This window comes from Fusarium falciforme, chromosome 3 (assembly GCF_026873545.1).
Source record: "Fusarium falciforme chromosome 3, complete sequence".
Classification (NCBI taxonomy): domain Eukaryota; kingdom Fungi; phylum Ascomycota; class Sordariomycetes; order Hypocreales; family Nectriaceae; genus Fusarium; species Fusarium falciforme.
In genome coordinates, this window is record NC_070546.1 from 2691204 (window position 1) to 2715181 (window position 23978).

The following is a 23978-nucleotide window of genomic DNA, read 5'->3' on the forward strand; positions in this document are numbered from 1 at the left end:
TCACAGAGAGAAAATTCGATGGACAAAGAGGCGCAAGCTTTAGCAGGTGGGTAGGCGATGGGCTCTGATCGTGGGAATCACTGCTTCCTTCGCTTCTCTCGCAATAAAAAGGAACAATGAGATCTGAGCAGGTCTTTTGGGCTCTTGGGCTGAGGTGGCTGACGAGGCGCTGCAGGCTGGGCACTTGTGGGCAGAGAATCAAGGACGGGGATTGGGGCACCACGCAGGACCACCAGAAACAGAGACCGCCCAGGACCCCCCTCCAGGTGGAGAAGTCTAGAGCCCACGCAGCTGACGGCGCTAGGGCGTTTCCAGCAGTGTAAGGCTGAGGACAGGGGATGCAGCAGGACATTCCATCAACTGGCCGGCGGATTTTCCTCTCACCGGCTTCAATGACGGGGACGAGAATTGGTAGGCGGGCGGGAATTGAGACGAACTGACGGACAGCTACATTGCATTATGGCAGCGGATAGAGACCCGTCGACACTGCACAAAAGGCCGACCTGATACTCATTCAACCTGGGTCTATTTGCCAATCAGGCTGGGCATGAAAGCTCAAGAGTAAACATTTGACCAACAGGACAAGGGCCCAATGCCACGGACAGCGGCCCCAAAGTCTGCCTTGTCCATATCCGTTGCCCGTTGCAAAAAAAAGAAACTGTCCGGGGGGTGCCTCTCGCTGACGGCACGGCTTGTCGCTGATTGATGACTGTGGCTGCGGCCGACATTGGCGGGCTCCATGGTGGGGTTCTCTCCAGCTCCCACTCCCATGGACCAATTGACCATTTTTCGGTTAGGGATGAAAGAGATGGAAGGGAATTGGAAGAGTAGAGGGATGTGGAATCCCGATATAGAAGCTGGCTGCCATTCATCAGTTTTCTGTGTTACTATCCGCGTTCCTCGTCCAGAGCCTGATCGCTCATGTCACCTGGAAAGGTGGGATGGATGGCGGGGAACCTTTGAGCCACGGCGGGAGCATGCGCATGACGAACGACAAGCAGCAAAAGACGAAGCCGTTGACCCCTCAAACCCCCTCGATTGGCCATTTTGCGAGCTTTTGACGGCCTCAAGATGACTGCAATGACTGTGACTTTTATCAGAAACTGATGACTAGTATATCAATCCTCTTTTGACAATCTTCAACCTTCTCCCCTCTGCGCATCACTCTCTGGCTGCTTCCCCTCCAGTTGACCTGGAGCGTGTGAGGCTCATGCCGCCATGTACCAATTACCCTCAGCCGCCCTCGCCCCGGGCGGGGACTAGGACCTGTCGGGTTTGGGTGACAAATACGATCATGGATGGGAAGCGTCCAATGCAGGGCCCTGAAGTTCAGGACTTCTAGGACTTTTTATGGGGACCTGGACCCCTGATTCTGTACCTGGTTGGGTGCCGTAACCTGGGCCTGGCTGCAACCTTGTCATCATCATCATCTTCTTGTCCTGGGCAGGCCTGGATGAAACGTCCAAGAAAAGCATCATGTCCTCAAGAGCTTAATATAAGCTACCTATCGTATCGTACTTACAGGCCACTCACCGCATCGCGAATCCCCCCGCTTGATACTCACCAACTGCGGCGTGCATGCTGCCGCACATGGCCTCGTAAACAGTGTGTACAGGTCGAAAAGCCTATTTGGGCTTTGGCCTTGGCGCTGTTGACATGGAGGGGATGAGTAGTTATCTGCCGCAGTGCCAGCAACGTCGCTTTCAGTTGATGGTTGACAAAGAGACCACATTGTGGAGGTGTCTTCGATAAGTATGTACTTGGCTGGATGCTGCTCTAGAGTCAGAGTATCAGGATGGCCATCACCTAAAGTTATCTCAAACATTAAATGGGATAACTCCAAGCCCTATCTGTTGTACTCGGGGACCACATGGTCGGCGCTTATCCAAACGAACCTTTGCATGTACATCGAAGGAGCGCATCTGCACCACACGGACCGTTTTGGCTTCAGACAAACGGCATCCTGTCAGCGTCGGGGCCGCTCTCGACAGACAGACAATTTGGACCAAATGAACCGCTGTACATGTTCATTCATATCAACAATTTGGACCTTACAGGCGATCAGGGGGCTTACTCGTTCACAGTATTATATCAACAGGAGCCGTCAAGGATCTAGCTCCCACCACGTCTTACCAACTGATCCATATTTAGGTCGCAACCACACGGGAACTAAATTCTTTTTCTCACGGCACGTAAGCCTGGGTTGCCGTTTTTGACTTGGAATAGACGCACTCTTTTTTTCGAGTTTCGGCATCTGCATTTACCGGCTCGGCTGAGAAGACGATTCTGAACTCCCGGCTGAGACTGAGACCACCATCGAATGCTCTCGGCCTCATTCATCAGCGATGATCAATGCCTAAAATAGGAGGGTCCAGAATAGAGACTATTCAGCGGGACCTCTAGTAGACGGGCCAGACTGGTATGGGCGATCGCCTCAAAAGCCCAATACATGTACTTGATCAGCTTCACGCTTGTGCACCACCATTCTGCAGACTTACACGCCCAGAAGCAGCCGACGTGGACCCAATCGGATGCCTAGTTATCAGTCCCTTCATCTCTCACAAGATTCTTTCCGTATCACACATTCAGAGCTGCATGCAGTCGACTGCTTAAAGAAAATTTATTATTCAATAGACCAAGCCCTCGGCTAATTCCCAATGATCCTTATCCAACACCTAGCTCCGTTGCTAAGGCTCGCTATGCCAAGTTCACACCTGTTAACACCCTTATGATACACGTATCTCCCTGCCAATGACTTTTCTTCATCCTCTCGTTATTCATCATCGATATCCTTGAGCCATCCTCTGCTCATGTCGACAGCCCGCTCCCACCGCTTCCGCATCCGACTTCGGTCCTTGGTATCAAGCTGAGGCTTGAAAACTTTGCGGCCCTTCCTGTTCACTTCGTGCAGTTCCTCAAGCTCGTTCCAGACTCCAGTGGCGAGTCCGGCGGCAATGGCGGCCCCCAGTGCGGTAGTTTCGCGCATGGCTGGGCGATCAACAGGGACGCCGCTCAGGTCAGCCTGAGTTTGCATACAGAGGTCCGAATTGGAGAGACCTCCATCGACTGCAAGGATGTCCAAGGCATGGCCAGAATCCGAGGCCATGGCGTCAAGAATCGCCGCCGTTTGGTGGCAGGTAGCCTCGAGTGTGGCTCGCACAATGTGGCCCTTCTTTGTATGTTGGGTGACACCAACTAGAAACATGTTAGCCCTGATTTAGAAGCGAGAGGCTTGCGACAAGACTTACACAGCGTGCCCTTGGCATCGTCAATCCAGTACGGGGCAAAGAGACCACTGAACGCCGTCACAAAGACGACACCACCGTTGTCGGGGACGGACTGAGCAACACTGTCCACCTCTGAAGCCGCCTTGATAATGCCAAGATTGTTTTGTAGAAACTTGACACCGGAACCAGCAACAGCGATACTGCCCTCGAGGGCGTAGACTGGTTTACGACCCCGACCAAAGTCGTATGCGACGGTTGCGAGCAGGCCCGTCTTGGAGATGACGGGTTCGTGTCCAACATTGTAGAGGAGGAAGCAGCCCGTGCCATATGTGTTCTTGGCTTGGCCTGGGCTGAAACCACATTGGCCGACCAGAGCAGATGATTGATCACCCAGACAGCCAGCAATGGGTGTGCCCTTCAGGGGCCCGCGAGCGAGGGTACCAAAGGCAGTGGGATGGGAGGATGGCACGATCTTAGGAAGACCAAGCTTGTTACGGTCGATGTCGAAAAACTTGAGCAGATCATCGTCGTAATCAAGTGTCTTGAGGTTCATGAACATGGTACGGCTGGCGTTGGTCGAGTCTGTGACGTAGACGGGTCCACCCTCCTTGTTTGCACCTCCGTTGAGCTGGTAGATCAGCCATGAGTCAACAGTGCCGAATGCGAGGCGGCCTTCGTCATAAGCCTTTCGTACGGAGTCTACGTTTTGGAGAACCCAAAGCAACTTGACGCTTGAGGGGTATGTGGACAATGGGAGTCCGCACTTCTCCTGGAGTTTGTCGGCACCGGGTCGGGCCTTTAGGTCACGCACAAGCGCGGCAGTACGAGTGTCAGGCCAGACGACGGCATTGTAGAGGGGTTCGCCGGTGGTCTTGTCCCAGAGGACCGTCGTCTCGCGCTGGTTGGTGATGCCAATGGAGCGAATCTCAGAAACAGTGTGGCCATCTGCGCAAAACTTCTCGGTCGCCTTTGCAATGCATGTTTCGGCAGACTCGAGGAGTTCCATTGGCTTATGCTCGTGCCATCTGCGGTCTTGTTAGTAATAGTCTTGACATGAAAAGGGGCTCAACTTACCCCGAGTGCGGGTAATGGTTCTCAAACTCGATCTGGTGGCTAGCAACAGGCTCGCCATGGCCATTGAAGATGAGGAACCGAGTTGAAGTCGTTCCTTGGTCGATACTACCGACGAACCAATGCTTCTGCTTCTCCTCCTCCGTCTCGGTGATTCCTTGAGGAAGCTGTTCTTCCTCTTCTGCCTTGATAGTCTCTTTGGTAAGTTCAACCGCGTCGATGAGCGATTGAGGAAGTTGTTCTTCAAGCAAGACCTCGGCAGTTCGTGGACGCTTAGCCTCACGCTCCTCAACCGTGTGTGAGTGGACAGGCACCAGGGGGTCCCGCTTGCTGGGCACCAGCTGGGGCGACGCGTCGACGGTTGTGAATTGCATCCTTGCACACGATGCAGTCAAATGGGATTGTCTGTGTCTTTTGATATCGTGGCAAGGGAGCCGTCCCTAGCAGGAGGGTGGAGGACGATGTAATAGAGAGTAGAGGCGTCTTATGGATGTGGGCGATGCTAGAGATAGTCGCCTACGGAGAAAGCGGTTGAGTTTAGGTACGGAGAGAGGAGAAGCAGGAGGAGAAGTTGTTGATAGAGGTCGAGAATGTGGAATAAAGATGGAAGAAACAAAGAGAGGAGAGAAGAGAGGGAGTCGAGATGAGGAAGGAGCACGAGATAAATGTACCAGGAGTCGGCGGAGAGAGTGGGGGAGGAGAACGGGAAGGGGGAGGGTGACGCCTCGGAATGCCATAGTGAGTTAGCAACACCTGGACGGCAGGCGGGAGCCGGCGAGACAACGGCCAAACTGGCAGAGTGTAATGGGATGGCAATCTCAACCGCCCTGACATGTGCTTGCTTGCGAAGTCGGGGTCCGGAAAGGGAAGGAGGGCGGGGGGTTCTCTGGCTCTGCCGCTGCCTCGTCGTCTGTGCCACTGCCGTGGGAGATCGATCGCCGGAGAAGCGCAAAAGCAGGTTTGATTTTCGGCCGGCTTTTGCCATCATGAGTGGATCCCCACCTTCGCCTGTCGAACCCCAACTCCACTAAGACAGAGGTCACACGGACGGCACATGCGGAGCCCCGGCCTCGGCCCCATCGACTGGTCTCTTCTCCGCTGTCTATCAGCGGGCCATTCAGGGGTCCCGGGAACCTATTTCAGGGGGCACGCTGCGGTCCAGGCCTCTCGGTGCTTTCGTTCCAGCTGACGTGCATGGGGGGGAGCGCAGGTGGTTAAAAGAAATATTGCTTCGGTCAAGGCTACTCCGGCCCTAGATGTTTAGCAAATTGCATGCTGGACATGTCCACGGGATGCTCGGCAAGTATTTACGAGTGGGATCCGCTTGACAAATTGCATGTTGATGCCCATCATCTCAACCAATGGCTCCTTCTTTCGTGCTCAGCTCACGAGGACGGAAAAGTAGTCCTTCAACCGTTGGGAGAGGCTCTGTGAGAGTGACGCTACCTGACGTGTCCCGTGGTTGGTGGACAATCTGCGGGGCTGACGACTCATGTACCCGCCCCCAATCACTCCCCCAATGCTTCACTTCCCCTTCGCGATCCATTTTCTTCAATATTGGGGGAATCTCTCTCTGTCATCTATAGCCGAAGCCAATTCCATGGGTTCGGCCCTGGCCGCATCGGCAAAAATGCCTGGCTGCATGGGTTGTGATAGATCTAGTCCTTAAAATAAGGCTTGGGGTGGAGTTCTGCTGGGAACAGGAGGCGAGAATTGCCGGTGACCGGCGCGCTTCAGTCTTCTTGGTGAGATGCAGGCAAAAAAGCATCTCAAAGACCCTGCGCAGCCGTGACTGGTCCAATGCAATCATTTTTCTTTCTTCTTCCTGTCGCCCCTTCCGTGTCTGCACCTCCCGGACATCAGCGACGTCCCGGCAAAACCGGTTTTGGAATTTGGTGGAGTTGAGGTACACGTCACGAAGAGAGGCAGGAGGGAAGGAGCAACAGGGGAGGTGCCTGATCACCCAGGTCACGATGTCCAGGTCAAAGATCTCGGCGCATCGAGATTTTCAACTTCTGGACCCTTTCTTTTTACATGTTTTAAACGTCACTTCGACTCTGGAGCCTCGAAGATCTTCTGCTCCCCAGTGTCCACATTTCAGTTACCCACATGAACGACATGCTTATGACACAATCCCTCTCGCTGTGACGTTGAAGGAAACTATTGTACCTACTGACGGTTGAGGTGGATTCATCATGGAGCCGCACGTCGATCCTCGAGCAATGTGAGTTGTAATAACCCAAACAGGCCCATGATCTCATATCTTCCCTGTCTGACACATGTCTTGTCAATTAGTCTCGAGTTGACTGGGCACCCACCTAAGCGCCACCGCTCAGATAGTAGCGAAAGCTACGACAAAGTCAAACGCCAAAATGTCCAAGTCGACGAACCGCTTCCCACACTTGCCATTCTTGGCCAATGCGAAGCTTCGCAAGTGACAACTTGTACCTTCGAAACTCATGGAATTCTGGAGTCTAGCAACGCTAGGCCGGTCGAGTCTCCAGGAAGCTTGTGGGACCCCTCTCAACGAGCATCGCAAATGAACAAGTCCGACTATTTTGATGATTCCGACTTGGACCAGTACTTGGACGAACTTGACGAATCTACAGACAAGATGCTTTCTAGGTTTCAAGCACGTCAGGAAGGTGACACAGACATTGTCGAACTGGAAGACTCTGACGAGGACGCCTTCACGGAGCTTTTGGATGAGGCGTCATAGGAAGAGCTTCAACAGCCACCGTCAAGCGTTGTTCGAGCATGGGATCGAGACTCGCGATCTGTGGATGAATATGACCCTCAGTTGCAACACTCGCCTCCCCATACAAACGCAAATGCAGCCGGACTCAACACCGATGATCCCCTCCTCCCCGAGGACATGGACTGGAGTCAAGTCCAGGAGCATTCCCGCCATGCTCCGAAGCAGGAATCTGTACTTCACTCGCCCGGCGCTTACGACTCCAAATCATCCGTCGCTGGCGCGCCGTCAACTAAGAAGAAAACCTCTGTGTCCTCTAGAACGGAATCATCAACGACTATCAAAACTGGGAGCTCTGACCCTGATATCAGTCAAGTGTTGATGAGGCCCTATAGAACGTTTGTTGATGTCCAGGAGATGCTGGATGCAAAGGAGCAGATGTTCAAGAACCAAGACAAAGCTGTCTTTGAATTGTTCGGTCGAGTCGTCTACTCCAGCCGCGAGAATTTCCAGAAGAAGCAATATTTTCAATTCCGAAGCCTCCTCAAAGAACAACCACCATACATCAACGGAACTCTTATCCATTGGGAGGTAGGGAGTCCCCGGGATATCGCCGCCCAGGACTTCTTGAAGAAACGGCCCTCACACGCCAAATGCTTTTGTCGATGCAAGCTGAAGCAAGACCCCCGTGCCAAGACTGGCTGGGTTGTCATCGTGCTTGAGATTCGACAGTCCGGCTGGAAGGAGATCCAAAAGGTGATGGACACACTCGGGAGAAAGGATCTGGACCAGCCAAGCTCGTCTGGTAACTAGGGGTGAATGTTTTGGAGGCGATCTGAAGAGGTTTTCACAGTCTGCAAGATGTAGAAGCACATCTCTAATTAGGTTCCCGCTAGTTCCATCAAATTCTAGCTATTAATGCAGATTTGTCTGACCTTGAGCCCCATTCTATCCCACCTCTCTCTATCAGTTAGTTAATATTCCAAATGCACGATCCCTCATCCTTGAACCGTCTAGAGCTTCCCGTTGGGCATGGAAAGGTTTAGGTGAGGAGCAATCTTTTCCAGCACAATCGGTCTCAGCTCACGCTGCTCCGTCTGTGTGGGAGGGATTGTGTTTCCCTCTCGTCGCTGCCAGCTCTCCTCGGTTTCGCGAAGGGCGGCATCCTCATCCTCGCCAGTAGGATCGACGAACTGGTACGAGCGGAACTCGCAGTTTGACCAGCCAGTAGCTGTCATCTTGGTCAGCGCTTCCTCAAAAAGGGGGAGTTTCTCCTTCATACCGCGTCCATCAGGAACACCGTGCCAGTCATCTGTCAGGAAGTGGAGGAATCCTCCGTGGGAAACAACTACAATGTGCTCATCTCCGCTGCCAGCAATCTCTCTCAAGGTTCTTCTAGCCTCCCTGCCTCGAACCGTAAGCTTCTCTAGCGTGGGCTCATACTTGCTGCTGGGGCCCTTTTCGCACCACGTCTCCTCCACACCGGCGTAGTCAGCCTTGCCCTCGAACTCAGCTCGCACCTTGGCCACAGGCGAGCCAATATCGCAGGGCTGAGCAGAGACCTCCTGGAAGACGGGTAGAGCGGTGATGGGAAGCAGGGCATCGGTGCCAAAAGCGTGGAGACAGGTGTAGACGGTGCGACGCATGGGCGAGGCCAGCAGCTTGGTGAGCTTATCGTGGTGAGGGAACGCGGCGCGGAGGGCGGCGCACTGCTCCTCGCCGAGAGGCGTCAGGTCCGGGTCGGGCAGTTGCTCGTTCTCGATGGACAAGTTGTGGAAACCCTGAGCGTGGCGGACGAGATGAATTGTCGGGGCCATATTGTGTGAAGTGAGGTTAAACTGGGTGAGCGATATATGACGAAACTTTTGAGTAGATGAAAGATGGATGTCAAGTTGACGAGATGAGAGTGCAACAAGAGGATCAGGTCTCTATTTAAATCGTCAATTGACAAGTTACATTTACTGTAAAAGGAAAAAAATCCATCACACAGCTTATGACTCAACCTCCGTGGCCGCCCCGCCGAACCCGGGCCAGGAACAGGTTTGCGTCTCCGGGGCCGGCGCCGCGTCCTGCGGAGCTACCCTCCTAGGTGAGCGGCGTGGGTGGCCGCGGCTCGCCGATTGGCCCGTGTGGGTTTTCCGAGCTGCATTAGCCCGCCGGTGGGGAAGTGCCGGTGACTCGGAAGCCTAGTGACCGACGTTTATTGCTTGGATTACCAAGCTGCTGGATCCTCCTCTGCCGCTTCGAATTACTTGATTCGTACGTCGAGCTCGGCTTGATAACTGCAACCGTCAGCAAGTAATCAGTCACGTCACATCTGACCGACAACGCATAAGACGGGTTTCACAAATCATGGAATTGCAGGTAGTCAGCTATGCCTGATCAAGTTGGCATGATTTAGAATACATTCATTCTCTTCTGTAACAAGCAACAAATCCCTTCAACGCCGCAGTCCAAGTCATCTAGGAGGATCTGCACCGCACAAGTAACCTAACCTCTTGGTTCACCATAGCCTCACTGTAAAACCTTACAACTCAATCAATGCCTCCTCCTTAACAGGCTGCTGTGGCACAGGGTCGTGCTGCGGCACAGAAGGGAACGACTCTTGGCTGTAGCCACCGTATGCCCAGTTTTGCTGCGCAGCCGGGGGCTGCTGCTGAGGCTGCTGGGGTTGTTGCTGCTGAGGCTGGTGATGGTGATGCTGCTGGGGCATAGAAGGTTGCCAGTAAGGCTGCTGTTGCAAAGGTGGTGCTTGCTGGGCTGGTTGCGAGGGTTGCGGCTGGGACGGCTGGGGTGCTTGGGTTTGCTGCGGCTGTGGAGGAGACTGGAGAGGCTGCTGGGGTTGCTGAGGAGCTTGGGGGGGCTGTTGAGTTTGAACAGGCTGGGCTGTTTGAGCAATCTGAGCCGGCGTCTGAACCGGAGTAGGTTGCGATGGGGCCGAAACTGATCCCCTAGGGTATTGCATCGATGGCTGCAAGCTGGGGTACGGGGATGGGGCAGCATCAGGAGCAGGTCCGGGTGCTGATGGTCCCACAGGTGCTGGAGTCGGTTGCTGGGGAGTGAAATAATAAGAGGCATTAGGGTCATTGGCGGGTGTTGCCTGAGCCTGTCGTGGGGTCTGCGATGGCTGGTTAGGATCCTGAGGGGGCTGTTGCTGATAGGGATCTTGAGGAGCTGAGGGCGCTCTGTTCTGCCAGCTACCAGTCCGCTGAGGCTGCTGGGGCTGCGGATATTGTCCTGGCTGGGGCTCTGGCGCGGATCCGTAAGGAGGATACTGTTGCTGAGGGAGTGCTTGGGGGGGTTGCTGATAGTGTTGGTGTTGAGGAGGCGCCTGGTAGCTGGCTCTTTGCTGGCCAGTATAAAAGCTTTCAGCGCCGGCAGGGTTGCTAGGAACGTGGGATGGGATGGAGGGGTATGGGCCAGCCGCCTGGCGAGGAGGTGGCAGGTTATAGCCACCAAGGCTTTGCTGGCTGTAAGCCTTGGACAATCTCTCCTCGAGCATGCGATCGTAATATCGGACTACTGTTGACAACTTGGCATGGAGATCCAACAAGGTATCTGGAGTGGGGTTAGTGGCAGCTCTTCCCAGGCTAGATGTATTCACATACCGTGCTTGCTCATGGTCTCGCCATAAGTTCGTGCCAGCTTTGGTCGTAATGTGCCGATGCTGTCGTACAGTTCTTGAATCTGCGGTTCGCGAAGGATAGTGCCCGGGGGCTGAGTCTGAAGCCGATCGACAAGGGTTGAAAACAGGTTGATGTTCTCCGCCTCCACAGGTGTCAACTCGTAGTCGTTCTTGGGGAGTACAAAGTTGGTCGTTGTCGAGGGGTTCGACGAGGCTGATGTTTGCTCCTTGAGCGCTGCAGCATGTCTCTTCTTCTGCTCCTCCATATCTGCCAGAGAAGCTGCGATCGCAGCCTTCAAATCCTCGTCCTCCTCCTCTGCTTGCTTGGCTGCCGAGGCGTCACCGTTGGCCGTGTAGCTAGTTTGGGCAGGCTCAGCATAGCCTCGAGAATGGGTCTTGACTTCTTCCAAGCTCATCGCCAATGCCTTCTTAAGATCCTCATCAAAGCCATCGTCGACACGGGCGTTACGGGGTTGCATGGCCGAGGTACTGCGAGTCTTGTGGGGGTAGGTGGGCGATCGGTCGAGGGATGGGTTGGGGTTCTTGTAGCCCTTGTTGGTGAGCTTGGCATAACACCCATCATCGACTCGAACTGGGGTGAGGATGCCCAGGTGCGGGAGGGCGACGGTCTTGCTCGAGCACTGCTGGTCAAAGCAGTTTCCGCAGTTTCGACAGTGGTGCTTTCGGTTGGTAAAGGTAAAGGCGGTCCGGCATCGCATACAGACTTCTGAGTCAGTCCACTCTGGAGGCTGGAATCCATCATTAGTAGAGTTCTAGGCACGAGTGGCGAGTATGCCTTACCGCACTGCTGTCAATCATGCTGCTAGCCACAGTGGTCTTTGGGGGGAACTGGTAACCATCACGCTGCAGGGTTCGGTAGACCTCGCCGATGTAAGAAAGCTCGTATCGGCCTTCAGTAGCCCCAGCCCATGATTGCACAAGCTCGAGGATCTTGGACTTGACATCGGCGTTGACGGCAGCACCTCCGACTGCTTGGAGAAGCGACACTAGATTATCCATGAACTCGCGAGACGCAATCTCGGCCAAGAAGTGCGACCCGCCATTCTTGACACAGGTATCGGTAAGCTGATGCAGGTCAGCTTCAATGTTCGCGGAATGGCCACGGGTCATCATACATTCAACGCGCTGAGCTGGGTATTGGGGTTCTTATTGCCGATGCGCCTCTTGAGGGAGCGCATGGCCTCTTTGGGCGCGACCATCTTGGATCTGATAACATCGGAGATTTCGAGGTTCAGAGCAATATCCTCACTGTCGAAACCGGGTCAGCCATGCATGGTACTGGGGCGAAAGGTTCCTGTCGGCCTACAGGCTGCTGCTCGTGGCTTTCTCGATCTGCTCGTCCAGGGCCGTGTTGGCCGAGGACGACCACCAGCTCATCATCTTGAGGGCGGCGGAGATGATGCGATGAAGGGGTTCGCGCTCGATCGACGGAAAGTGGCAGTATATTTGAAGAAGACGCGATATGGGGGATCTGCAGTGACGACGCAGAATGCCGCGGAATGGATGGAGTAGATGCAGATGTTGGTGTCGGGTCTGGGTTTCCAGCTGGAGCTCACTCCAGGCTCTCGTCAACCTTACCTAGCCTCAGTCACAAGGCGGCGATGGAGGAACTACGTAGTCGGCACCTCCATCAGGTTAGCTTGCGTTGGCCTGGATTGGGCGAGAGCATGCCCGAGCACTGATTCCACAGCAGCCAGGCGCCTAAAGTTGCAGGGGCACGCAAGCACTTCAAGGCAGCCAGCAAATGCCAGCTCCACGGTACGTAGGTCTCCCCAGGGCATCCGACGCGGCCTCAGCACTGAGGTCCACCGGAGCCAGCGCCTCGAGCTGCCTGGCCTCCACTCCATTTATTTGTCTGCCTTGCGTCAGCGCGGGCAACGGGCCGCTCAACCACCGAGGAAGCTCTTTCTCTCTGGGGAGAATGACGCCTGTTGATGTGGCGTACGTGGCTCATGGTACCCCATGAACAGGGGAGGAGATGTGATACCGGCGTTGGGAGAGATGGTACCTAGGCTCCCCGCCAAAATCTACTACCAAACGTGTACCTTACCTCGACGCCGCAGGTACCTCGCCATGCGTCCCCGCGACCACATGGCACCCTCCAACCTACCTCGCCCAACTCGCCGATGCGGTTCCTTTGTTGCCGGCGTGATGCCAACTTGAACCTGCAACTCCTCGTCTCCTTAGCGCCCGGGTCATGTCTTTCTGCCAAGGAGTTCCTTTGTCCTGTTTCTTTGAGCGGCTTCTTTAAGACGATGATACTCGTTCTGGCTATATCCGTTTACGTCGTGGAGGCGTTGATTTAATAGCTAGCCACCCTCCCCCGACTCCGCCACCCATGCTCCTCGCTCACAAGATATCCCGTCCACGTCAACCGAAGATCCCCGTTTCTCACGACCAGAGTCGCCATTTCTGTTTTCGATATTCGAGTACCGAGTTCCTCCGCCGAGAAATGACAAGCCGATAATATTTGCGCCCCCGATAGACGTTCATCATGGCTTCGCTGGGCCATTCGCGCGCGAGCAGCGTAGCCACCGCCGGCACACACTCCATGGCCAACGGAGGCGCATTTGGCCACCCCTCTGGCCCAGGAGGCCGTCGTGGAGGGGATACACCCGCTGCTTCATCAATTCCGCATATCGACGACATCCTCGCCAACCCGCGAAACATTGATGAGAATCAGTCCATCCGGAAGCTGCTCGAGGCGGCTCAGGCGTCGTTGCGCCAGGCTGAGATGGCCCGCGACTTTCGGAGACCGGCCATCGCCCTCCAGGAGTACCTCCGAGCGTCCATCATTGCTATTCAGATCATTGGAAACCATCGGGATTATTCCTCAATGCAGAGCGACCACAAGGATCTCGCACGTGCTCATACCGCCTTCCTGAACCAGCTTCGTCAACAAGATCCCTTCTACGCCAAGCTCAAGCAGGATATCATTGCGGACAACAAGAGAACTGGTGTGCAGCCCAAGATTGGTCGACCTGGCTCGTCTCAAGGAGGCAGCCGGCCCCAATCCCCCTCCAAGCCAGCGGTTGATAGATCAATACCTCCGCTGAATCAACAAGTCAATGGGTCTCCCCGGTCCAGCATCAGTGGTCCTATAGCTCGGTCGAAGCCAGTTATTCAACCAAAACCACAAGCCCTTCATGGGAACGCAATCAAGCCACCTCAAAGGACCAATACAGCACAAGATCTTGCCGCCCGGTTTGCCAACCTGAGGGGACCGCAGTCTTCGCCAGGACAGGATCCTCGCATAAAGACACATCAGATAACCCTTCCCAAGCCCATGGGGCCCCGAGAAATGCCCCCGCCTAGGCCACCAAAGGTCGAACTGGACACCAATGTCCCAACTCTGCCTAAGATGCCTGATGCGATCTACAGCCCTGCTCGTGGGAGCATATCGGGTGAAGTGTCCAGGCCACCTATGAGTACGCCACGGGGCGTATACAACCGAACCACATCCTCAGCTTCCATTCCTGGCACTCCCACGGCTTCATCACAGTCCCAGTCAGATTACTTTACCCCTCCTACACAGAGCTACTCCAACAACACAATCCCCCCTGTTCCCCCTGGGAACGCGATCAAAATCCCAGAAGGAGAGTCTATTACACCAGAGGAATTATATCAGGCCATGAAGGCCAAAGGTACCATTCTCATAATCGACGTTCGAGTTCGACAGGAGTTCAATGAAGGTCACATCATGTCCTCGTCGACGATTTGCGTCGAACCAAGTATACTTCTTAGGGAGAGTCCTTCGGCAGATCAGATTTCAGAGAGTCTTATAATATCCCCGAATCAGGAACAGTCGCTTTTCGAGCAGCGCGACAAGTACGATCTAGTTGTCTTCTATGACCAAGACTCCGAGGAGATTCCCAAGCATCCTCGAAACTCGGACGATTTGGTCATTGTTTCGCTTCATCGAGCCTTGGTACACTTCAACTACCCGAAAGATCTGAGGAATCCTCCCAAGATACTCAAGGGAGGCCTGGATGCATGGGTTGATCTAATGGGTGCAGCATCTCTGCAGTCAAACGAGCCAGGACCCTCAAAGCCGGTGCAATTGCAACGGAGCCGAAACCGTGCCACGGCAATTGAACGAAGGAGGTCGAAGTATATTGTCAAGCCTCTCAGACCAGACGAGGTCAAGGCATGGCAAGAAACTCTCAAGAATGACGATATGCAAACGGCATCCTCCCCAAGCTTCACCCGCACAACTGAAGAGTTTCTTAGGAGGTTTCCTCCTGTTACTCTTGAGCAAGAGTCCATGACTGCTCCAGAAAAGCCGCAACACCGACCGGGCTATGGGTTATCTCACAAGGTCGACTTGTATACAGACCTTCCTTCGCCGCCCACACGGCCAGCCCCGGCCCTCCCGCGGCCAAGCTACAGTGGTCTGTCTGAGGGAGGGGATGAGAGTGAGCTTTATGGCAACAATAACACGCCTCCCCCAACTCGCCTTGTGAGAGTGCCCTCGGCGAAGCCCATGGAGCAGCAGTCGACGGGTGATACCGCCAAGTTCTACACAGGTCTCAACAACCCCCACAACTGGTGCTATGCCAACAGCACACTGCAGAGTCTTCTTGCCTCGCCCGAGTTTGGCCGGGAGTTGGCAAACTCGGGATGGGTGGACAGATATCATGCGCCGAGGAAGGATGATGAAAAGATTGATCACCCCCAGCTGATGATACGTATCATCTCCAACCTGTTCCATTGGATGAGCTCGGGCAAGTTCCAGGTTATGAAGGCCCAGACACTCATGGTGAGTACAATGCGCAGTGCAGCGCAACGCAGCGCAACGGTCCGATAGACAAGGAAGCTAACACGGTGCCAGGATTATTCACGTCACATTTGCGATCAGGGCCGGAGCATCGAGCAGTTTGGTGGCAAACAGCAGCAAGACGCTCAAGAGTTCATGTCCTTCGTGCTCACTCACCTTCACGACGAAACAAATACTCGGCGAGACCGCAAGGGCCAGGCTGCGCAGCCCGACACAACGAAGCAGAGCCTCCTCCAGGCGGCGGCTGATTACTGGCATAACCATCTCGAGTACAACCGGTCTATAGTCGATCGCTACTGGCGTGGACTCGAGCTGTCGACGGTCGAATGCTTCGAGTGTCACACGCGTACTTATCAGTTCACTCCCTTCGACTGGATCCCCGTCACTGTTGGCATGGGCCGCGGCATGACGCTTGAGCAGGTTCTCGACCAGCACACGGCGGGCAACACCCTCGACGACTTTTCATGCGACCGCTGCCGACGTCCCACCCGCGCTCTGCAATCCCTCTCGCTCGCCCGCCTCCCCTCCCTGCTCTGTGTCGTCTTCCGGCGCTTCCACTACCAGCAGGCAACCTCCGATCTGCGCAAGTCGACGGCCCCCATCACATGGGATTTCAACGATACCGACTTTACGCGCTACTTTCTTCCTCCTGCGGATCGCGCGGCATGTTCTGGTGTCGAACCCACTGATCCGGCCTTCACGGGTCCGTTCAGGTATGAAGCGTATGCTGTCATTGTTCACACGGGCAGTCGTATCGATAATGGCCATTACCTGGCCTACGTCCGCGACTCGTCTTCTCACGACCCGTACGCTTGGTACTGCTGCAACGACTCGCGCGTTACAAAGGTCCGCATAGGCCATGGCGGCAGCGACGACGCGCAGGAAGAAGTCTTCAAGTCTGGCCGAGACCGTGTACCTTACCTCGTCTTCTTCCGCCGAAAGGGGATGCGATAAAAAGCGGGACGCAGTTCTGCCGAGGTTCATGACGACGACCCAATCTCTGGCTCCCTGCTACTCACCGTTGCCCGTCCGTCACCTACCACAACTCGTCTACAATTCATCCCATGGACTCGGTAGCGAGACAAGCTCTCATCGTCCCACGCAGACACCTCGTATAACCTCGGAATTCCCGGCAGTGTCAAAAAGAAGAAGCAAGACCAAGCTTTTCAAAGTCCCAAGGGCCCTCTTCTCATCTCGTTCCAGCGCCTCCATTGGGAAACGTCGTGTGTGTGTGTGTGCCTTCGCACCTCCTAAACCACCCCCTGTCATGTCCCCCCACCTCGTCCCTGACGTCTCGGCACTTCATGACATGTGGCAGCCCTCTTGACGGCTTTCCTCCGTCATTGGAACGCCATGCCACATGCCAAAGTCGTTCCGTCGTCACCCTATCCATTCGAATTCGTGCTCGCACTCTTTGGTCTGATTTGGCGCTCCTTTTGTCTTCTTCCCCCTTTGATATGTATCTAGCCCAGCAAGCAAAGCTGGCACAGCATGGCATGGCATCGCACGGAGCAGGCAGGGTATATCTTTCTATAGCGTCTGATTTCCTCTCCTCGACTTGGGAGATGGCGGTGAAGCGGCATCTCGTCTGTTTTGTCTAGAGTGCCTATACCGATACCTATACCTATATACTTATTATGCTACTTGCTTATTACCCTTCACCTGCTGCTCTGCTTCTTTTCGTCTCACAAGCTTCGACGATGGTACCTGATCATACCACGCTCGACGGACTCTCCGGGAGTGACATGTCCACCGCCCGTCCCGAGACCCTGGCGACCACAAGATTAGGTAGACGTCAAAAGATTCGAGCGGGGGGAAGACTCTTGGTTCCTTGCTTCACCGTCGATTCAAGCATTGATACTTAGCTCCCGCCCCACCAAGTACCGGCTTCATGCACACGTGGTCGACGGCTTTCACATGTCAGACTCTTTTTTCGACTTGATATGGATGGGTCTCAAGGGTTGTCTGTTGGGCGCAATCACGTCAGCTCATGGAACAGAGCGGACCTCGACGGGTACATAATTAGAGCAGGGTCGTTAAAATAACCATAAGATGATCGAGGGCCTAGATCCCCTGTCTCTGCAAATTTCCCTTCAAGATATCATCAAGCCAACGCCGCCAAACTACAGTACACATACATACACTTAAAACAGAACCATACCAAAAGCTCGTCAACCCACCCACACACATCAACCCCTTCGTCATTCCTCCTTGGTATCCATCCTTCCGTTGTCTGTTACCCGGCATCTCCCTTCGCTCAACCGCCTCATCTCGTTCATCCAGTTGCCTTGAGCGTGGCCTGGATATCCTTCTTGAAGTGTTCCGTAATCTTCCTTCGGTTCAGCTTCTGGGTAGCAGTAAGAAGACCCTACAATACGAGTCAGCAAATTATCACAGCCACGAAAACACAACAGCAGAGTGGTCCTTACGTTGTCGGATGTCCACTCCTCATCGGTGATGAGAACAGCAGAGACGACTTCTATGCTGGACAGACCGGCGCGCTTAGCAGCACCCTGGAGGTCCTTGAGCACATAGCTCACCAACTTCTTGTTGGTGTGGAGGGTGTGTAGGTGTCCTTCGTCCACACCCAACTCCTTAGCCTTCTCATGCACCACTTTCTCGTTGGGCATGATGACAGCAATAGGACGAGAGTATTCAGGATCAGCGTGCACCATGACGTTACCCACAGTCTGGACGCCTCGGTAAACGGCCTCGAGCTTCTCCAGAGCAATGTACTCGCCGCCCTGCATCTTGACGAGATTCTTGACACGGTCAAAGACTCGCAGATGTCCATTAGCATCGAACTCTCCGATATCACCGGTCTTGAACCATCCATCGGGGGTAATGGCCTTTTCCGTCTCTTCGGGGTTATCCCAGTACTTGGACATGACAGGATAGCCCTTGATCCAGATCTCGCCCTGGGGAGTAGCAGACTCGGTTGAGTAACCCAGCTCAGGGAGCGCGACAAGCTTGATCTCGCAAGACGCAGGAACAGGGCCAATGGCGCCAGGCGAAAACTCGAGGGGACAGCCCAGAGAACCGTTGGCGCAGGTCTCGGTCAGACCATAACCAGCAAGCATGGGAGCAACGACAAGCGAAATGAAGTTCTTGGTGCCGTCCGAGATGCCACTAGCGCCGTTCATAGTGAATCGCATGCGACCACCCGTCAGTTCACGGACCTTGCCAAAGACGACACTGTCAAAGAGGCTGGCCAGCGGAAGCTTGTTCTTGGTCATGAACGCCTTCCAGCTGTATGCACCCCAGAACAGGTTTCGGAGAAGAGGACTGGCTGACTCGAGCTTGGCTGTGATGCCCTTTCGCACAGTCTCCCAAACCTGGGGAACACCGACCATGACCGTGGGCTTGAATTCACGCATGTCGCCATAGCAGTTCTTCATTGAGATATCCGACAGGGTTCGAGGGTTACCGTATCCGAGCGTTCCTCCGATAAAGAAGACGATATTCTCGAGCGCCATTTCGAAGATATGCGCCAGGGGCAGGTAGGCCAGAATGCATTCCCTGTCACTCACGCACTCCTTAACGCACAGGTAAAGACCAGTCACTGTTGAAAATCAAAGGTTAGCGAGAGTGAGTAGAGGGGGTTGCAGAGCTTAGGACGTACCTCCAGCGACGAGAGCCTGATGGGTGATGCAAGCGCCCTTGGGCAGACCTGTCGAACCCGATGTGTACATGACGCAATAGAGGTCTTCTGGCTTGGCCGGGTTTGGCTCCACAGGATTCTCTTCTCCAAGCTGGCGAAGCTCCTCGTAGGTGATGATCTGCAGGTCTGGGTGCTCCTTCTTGAACGCCTCGACCTCGCCGCCCTTGGCAAAGATGGTCTTGTCGTTGATAATGACGATCTTGACGTTGGATTTCTTGATGGGCTCCGAGGCGGTCTTGAGCAGGTGAGAGTCGACATACATGGCAGAACAGTTAGTCTGCACGAGAGAGTGCTCGACACCGCTGGGGCCCAGAGTGTCGTAGGCGGTCACAATGGAAATAGACTGCGAGGCGGCTGCATGAGATGTGGAAATCCAGCCGACACTAGACGCCGCGTTAGACACAGGAACAGGAAGCGCAAGCATGAGACTGGGGCGCGCAAGCGCTGGTGAGTACATACCTGGTGCTGCCAAAAATGTGAAGCTTGTCCTCGCTTGTCAGACCCAGCTTGCGCAGGCCAGAGCCGAGCTGCAAGACACGCTCGAGGTACTGTTGGTAGGTCAAATACTCGAAGCCGGTAAGTTCGAAAAAGGACCACTCCTTCTCGACCTCTTGGACCTGGCCGTCAACGTTCTTCTTGACCTTCTTCTTCTCGGTATGCATGTTGATGAGCTTGCGGGAGCCGACAGCATGGTGATTGGGGTAGAGGCGGGCACTGCGCTGGATGATCTCGAAGACAGTTCTGGCATCGGGGGCGGGGGTGCTGATGAGACCGTCCTTTGCCAGAGGATGACGTCGGGGAATGGTCTCGCCGGGAACCTTTTCGTAGCCAGGAGCCTCGATGGTGAATGGAGGCTTGTGCACATGGTGCAGCGGCATGATGCCCGTTGTCCAGTCAGTCATCTTGATTGCGGGTGGCTACAGAGCAGCCGAAGGAGACGGAGGTAGAGAGCTAAGGATGGCGAGACTTGATTGCAAAGAGGAGCGCTCACAGGCGATCCGCGATGACGATGGCGGCGGACGGGAGAGGGAGGATGAGGGTATCACGAGTGTGCGAGGAAGGAGGAAAGAGAAGGAGGAGGATGGAGAAAGGCAAAATAGGTGGAGGCGTGTATTAATGGACGTGATGGATGCCGGGAAGAAAGAAAGAGGAGGAAGCGACGCCAGGCGACGGAAGGCAGACAAAGTGGAAGCCAAGCGCGGAGAAGCGCAGTGCAGCTGTTGCAGTAAAGCAAGAACATGGATGGACTGCGCCTGCAGCACCAAAGTAAAGCACCTCCACTAGGTAGGCAGGTACCTAAAGATACTTTAAGGTCTCCACTTTTCCCTACAAAGGTACTTCAACCTAGTCATGACGGGACCCGGGCACGCTCCCTTGGCTTTCTCCCGCCTAGCAACGGAAAGCCGTGATGCGACGAGACCTGTAACAGCGGCGGCCGACACCCTTGGAGAGAGGTCTTTCGTTGACAAGGACCGGGAGCATCTCTGCGGCGCTGAAGAAGGACCCTTTTTTCTCTCTACCAACAGCAAACAAGACGAGAACAAAAGGACACCTGCAGCAAAAAGAACCCGAGGCTCAGAGTCACTCACAAGCTCGAGCGGCGCATTGCCCTAGGAACCGAACCCAGTCGCCGTGCGGAGAGGACAACCTGGAGAGCTCCCTAGCGGGGCTGCACTCAGGCGGCGACGCCACAACGACCCGGCTTGACGCTTGGTTTGCCATGACAGGTGTGTGCAAGGCAAGTTGAGGGCACGGTACCTGGGCACGGTACGGGGGGGATCAAAATCAAACTTGAATGCCAAGAAGCCGAGTCGAGGCCAAGATGAGGTCTGTTGGTGAGTACAAACCTCGTACAAAGTCCCGTCTGTCCTTTCCTTTCCATGTCCAACCGTCCGTTGGACCATTACAAGAAAAGGCTTCTGATCTCTCGGTCTTCGGTTTCAATACAGGATCCCAATCCCTTCCCTTCGGCCATTTTCTCTCGAGGTGGAGTAGGTAAGGCACCTGGCTACTCCAAAAGACAGCCAGTACCATCATGTACCCTGCGGCAGAGCTAAGCGGGCTCGCCCAGATCAGGACTCCCCTTCAGGCTTAGCCAGGATGCGAGCTACAGGGAAGCTCTGAAGGGAAGCGTGACGCTAGGTCCGCTGGGGAAGCAGCAGAAAGAGCCCAGAGGCTGCAGAGCTCGACACGGATGGATTGCGTCACAGATGGAGCCTGCAAAATTATGGCCTGCAAACTATGAGCCTGAGACAACGACATTCGATGGGCTTTGCAGGCTTTGCACTGAGGTCGTCATCGGGGCGACAAGTGTACAGCAAGGTACAGACAGCACAACGTGTCCGGTCCGTCCGGAGGCAAGATTGGTCGAGCGATCAATAAGATGCGACCAATATACGGGCGGGATTGGACGTCCGGGTGCCGAGAGATCTTTGTTGAATCACCGGCCGTTGGGATGAGGCTGGTGTTGGTGCTGGTGCTGAGCGCGTGCCACGACAAGCGGGAGGCAATGCTCTGAAGCATTGACGCAGAACCTCCCCTCCGTCCGCTCCATCCGAATCCCCGTCAGCACCTTATGCTACCAATACCGAAGTCAATGGATTGTGTGGTCTGCGCCCGCCTGCAGGGCTTTTCCCATGGGATGGGTGGGCGCACACGAGCCAGCGAACCTGAACCCGACGGAGGTTGTGCCGGGAAGATCAGACCCCCTGAAGGGTAGAGGCCAAGATTGGGTTGATGAAAAAACAAACAGCCTCCATCCAACAGAGGCCGAGAATTGGCATATGATAATCGACCACCGGCACGTTACAGTAGCACCAAACGCCACACTTACTTTTGGCCTGCTGTACCTTTACAGAACTGTCCTTGGTTGATCAGTCAGGGGGCGCCTCATTCATCCCATCCCCTGCAGCCCCCTCCCCAAGTCTCCCCAAGCTCAAAGGATTTTGATGACTGGCAAACCGTCCTATTCTTGATCACCTTTCCCCAACAGGTTTGCGGCAGTCGTCCCATCGGCATGCACGGAGGTGAGCTTGTTGAGCTACCGTCATACGCGTCATGACACTCTGACCTCGCTCGCTCGACTTGCAAAAGTAAGCTGGCTTGCACCGGCACTCCGACCGGACTCATAATCCGCCATGTCATTCTACTACGTCGCAGTGGCGCTCGACCTCTTTTGAGGATCCTCTTTTTGGAGAGCCATCCCGCTCCAAATGCAACGAGCCGCAGGTCAAACCCTCGTCGCCGTCGCTCCTAGACCCCCAGCAGGCAAGCCGCCCGGAACCCCGCCGCCTGTTCCCCCGGACTCTGGGCAGAGAATGGAAACAGGCCCTGAGGCTTGCTCGACATTGGCCTGTTGTCGTCCTCTTTCACATTACATTACATTGGTCAATCAGCAGCCCTCCTCCGAGTTCCGCGGCGTTTTGATGCATCGCAGCCGAGGTGACGCATGCTCGCCGCTGGGGGGTTCAAGTCAAACCTGCGGCATGTGTTTTGCCTTCGTATCTGTTCACATTCTTGGCATCCATATTCATCACTGGTTGTTTCTCTCCCTCCTTGCACTGCCACTTCTTGAGCGCGCATCCAAGACGCCACGCCCTGAAGCCAAGGTTTCGCTACCCCATATTGAGCTTCTAATTCGCGGCCAAGACCTGGGGTCACCCTCTGGAGATGGTCAGGTGCAGCTCGGAACTGAGGGGGAATATTGCAGGTTCACCTTTGAGCAAACCTCAGGTCCAATATTGTAACTGCATCAAGCATAGCTCCTGGGTATGGTGAGTGAATCACCACCCCTACACTCGAGTATCCCAAGTATCACCAGGTACTCACTCGCCAAGGGCCGGTCAATGATCCCTGGCAAGCCCTCCAAATCGGTCGTTGGTGATGCAAGTGACCACAGTCGCTGCGACCTGCGATTGCCCTGCAGGGCCCTGTGCATGCCTCGACAGCCCATTTCAGTCGATGCCATCCATGACCCGTCCGGTCCAGCCAAGATAGCTTCAACGCTGGCCCACTGGACTCCCGTCTACGACACCCGCCAAGATGCACGTGCCCCTCAGCTATCAATTCCTCGACTCGGATTCACCAATCTCCCCTGTCACTGGTATTGCGCCTCCGAGACGCCAAACTTTAAGTCAACATCTTGTCGAGAGCCGGCGCCAAGCCATGCATGTGCTTAGGAGTGCTCGATGAGCGATTATTGCTTCCTTCTCAGTCACTGGGCTGGCGTGGCATGTCAGAGGTAGGTCTCCTTTGGCTTCGTCTCACTCTGCCGTGTTTCATGCTTGCCAAGTGGCATCGCTATCATGCCGAGTGCGCTGAAGGATGCCTTTCACGGACTACGGCTAGAAGCCCATCAGCATGGATACACCACTTGATTCGATCTATCTGTTTGCCTGCTCCGCAAGGTGCAACGGCATCCAATCCAGAAAAGGGAGCGATTCATAGGGCTGGAGCTAGGTTCCAGGGGTCCTTTTCTGACCTTGAGGCCTAGACCATTCCATACCGACTGTAGGTAATCAAGCTCCAAACGTCTGGAGTCTCTAACGGCGGCAAATGCCGCCAGTTCGGGGCAAATTGTGAGGCCACAGACGAAATGCGTCTCAACAGTGGTAATTAAAACATGATCCCGGCCAGCCACCAACTCATTTCCCACTATGGCCGATATGCGCATACGGCGTTCGGATAGTCGCAACGAGACGGAATATCACAATTGACAACTGTTTATTAACCTGATGACAGAGCGCAAAGATGTTATAGGCCTCCAGTCCCTAGGCTCCCCTGAACCCTGGATTTAGTGCTGTCGATCTGCGATTTGGGTGCGGGCTACGAATGGCTCTCAGGGGTTCGACGTGGAAGCTTTCGGGGTAATCAGTGGCCGCCAAGCCTCCATGCTCTGCAGC

At 54.8% G+C, this 23978-nt stretch overlaps 7 protein-coding genes across 7 annotated transcripts; 3 read left to right on the plus strand and 4 right to left on the minus strand.

Annotated features, from left to right (window-relative positions):
* Positions 1-2773: 2773 nt before the first annotated feature.
* On the minus strand, positions 2774-4672 carry NCS54_00412900 (Glycerol kinase; the record flags this gene model as incomplete). Its single annotated transcript, XM_053149678.1, has 3 exons — positions 2774-3195; positions 3249-4252; positions 4302-4672. 3 exons carry the CDS (start codon positions 4670-4672, stop codon positions 2774-2776), a joined length of 1797 nt encoding a protein of 598 aa, XP_053005653.1.
* A 1821-nt stretch (positions 4673-6493) lies between these two features.
* On the plus strand, positions 6494-7017 carry NCS54_00413000 (Hypothetical protein; the record flags this gene model as incomplete). Its single annotated transcript, XM_053149679.1, has 2 exons — positions 6494-6522; positions 6594-7017. 2 exons carry the CDS (start codon positions 6494-6496, stop codon positions 7015-7017), a joined length of 453 nt encoding a protein of 150 aa, XP_053005654.1.
* A 141-nt stretch (positions 7018-7158) lies between these two features.
* Positions 7159-7806, plus strand: NCS54_00413100 (Hypothetical protein; the record flags this gene model as incomplete). The annotated part of the gene is made up of 1 exon (XM_053149680.1): positions 7159-7806. The coding sequence occupies exon 1, from the start codon at positions 7174-7176 to the stop codon at positions 7804-7806; it is 633 nt and encodes a 210-aa protein (XP_053005655.1). The 5' UTR covers positions 7159-7173.
* A 200-nt stretch (positions 7807-8006) lies between these two features.
* On the minus strand, positions 8007-8909 carry NCS54_00413200 (Hypothetical protein; the record flags this gene model as incomplete). Its single annotated transcript, XM_053149681.1, has 2 exons — positions 8276-8909; positions 8007-8224 (listed from the first exon to the last, which is right to left on the minus strand). Exons 1-2 carry the CDS (start codon positions 8808-8810, stop codon positions 8007-8009), a joined length of 753 nt encoding a protein of 250 aa, XP_053005656.1. The 5' UTR covers positions 8811-8909.
* A 611-nt stretch (positions 8910-9520) lies between these two features.
* On the minus strand, positions 9521-12097 carry NCS54_00413300 (Vacuolar protein sorting-associated protein 27; the record flags this gene model as incomplete). The annotated part of the gene is made up of 5 exons (XM_053149682.1): positions 11946-12097; positions 11755-11887; positions 11420-11704; positions 10602-11367; positions 9521-10551 (listed from the first exon to the last, which is right to left on the minus strand). Exons 1-5 carry the CDS (start codon positions 12017-12019, stop codon positions 9521-9523), a joined length of 2289 nt encoding a protein of 762 aa, XP_053005657.1. The 5' UTR covers positions 12020-12097.
* A 1036-nt stretch (positions 12098-13133) lies between these two features.
* NCS54_00413400 (Hypothetical protein) lies at positions 13134-16370 on the plus strand (the record flags this gene model as incomplete). Its single annotated transcript, XM_053149683.1, has 2 exons — positions 13134-15398; positions 15471-16370. 2 exons carry the CDS (start codon positions 13134-13136, stop codon positions 16368-16370), a joined length of 3165 nt encoding a protein of 1054 aa, XP_053005658.1.
* A 1321-nt stretch (positions 16371-17691) lies between these two features.
* NCS54_00413500 (AMP-binding domain-containing protein) lies at positions 17692-19979 on the minus strand (the record flags this gene model as incomplete). Its single annotated transcript, XM_053149684.1, has 4 exons — positions 17692-17784; positions 17846-18978; positions 19039-19460; positions 19537-19979. 4 exons carry the CDS (start codon positions 19977-19979, stop codon positions 17692-17694), a joined length of 2091 nt encoding a protein of 696 aa, XP_053005659.1.
* Positions 19980-23978: the final 3999 nt, after the last annotated feature.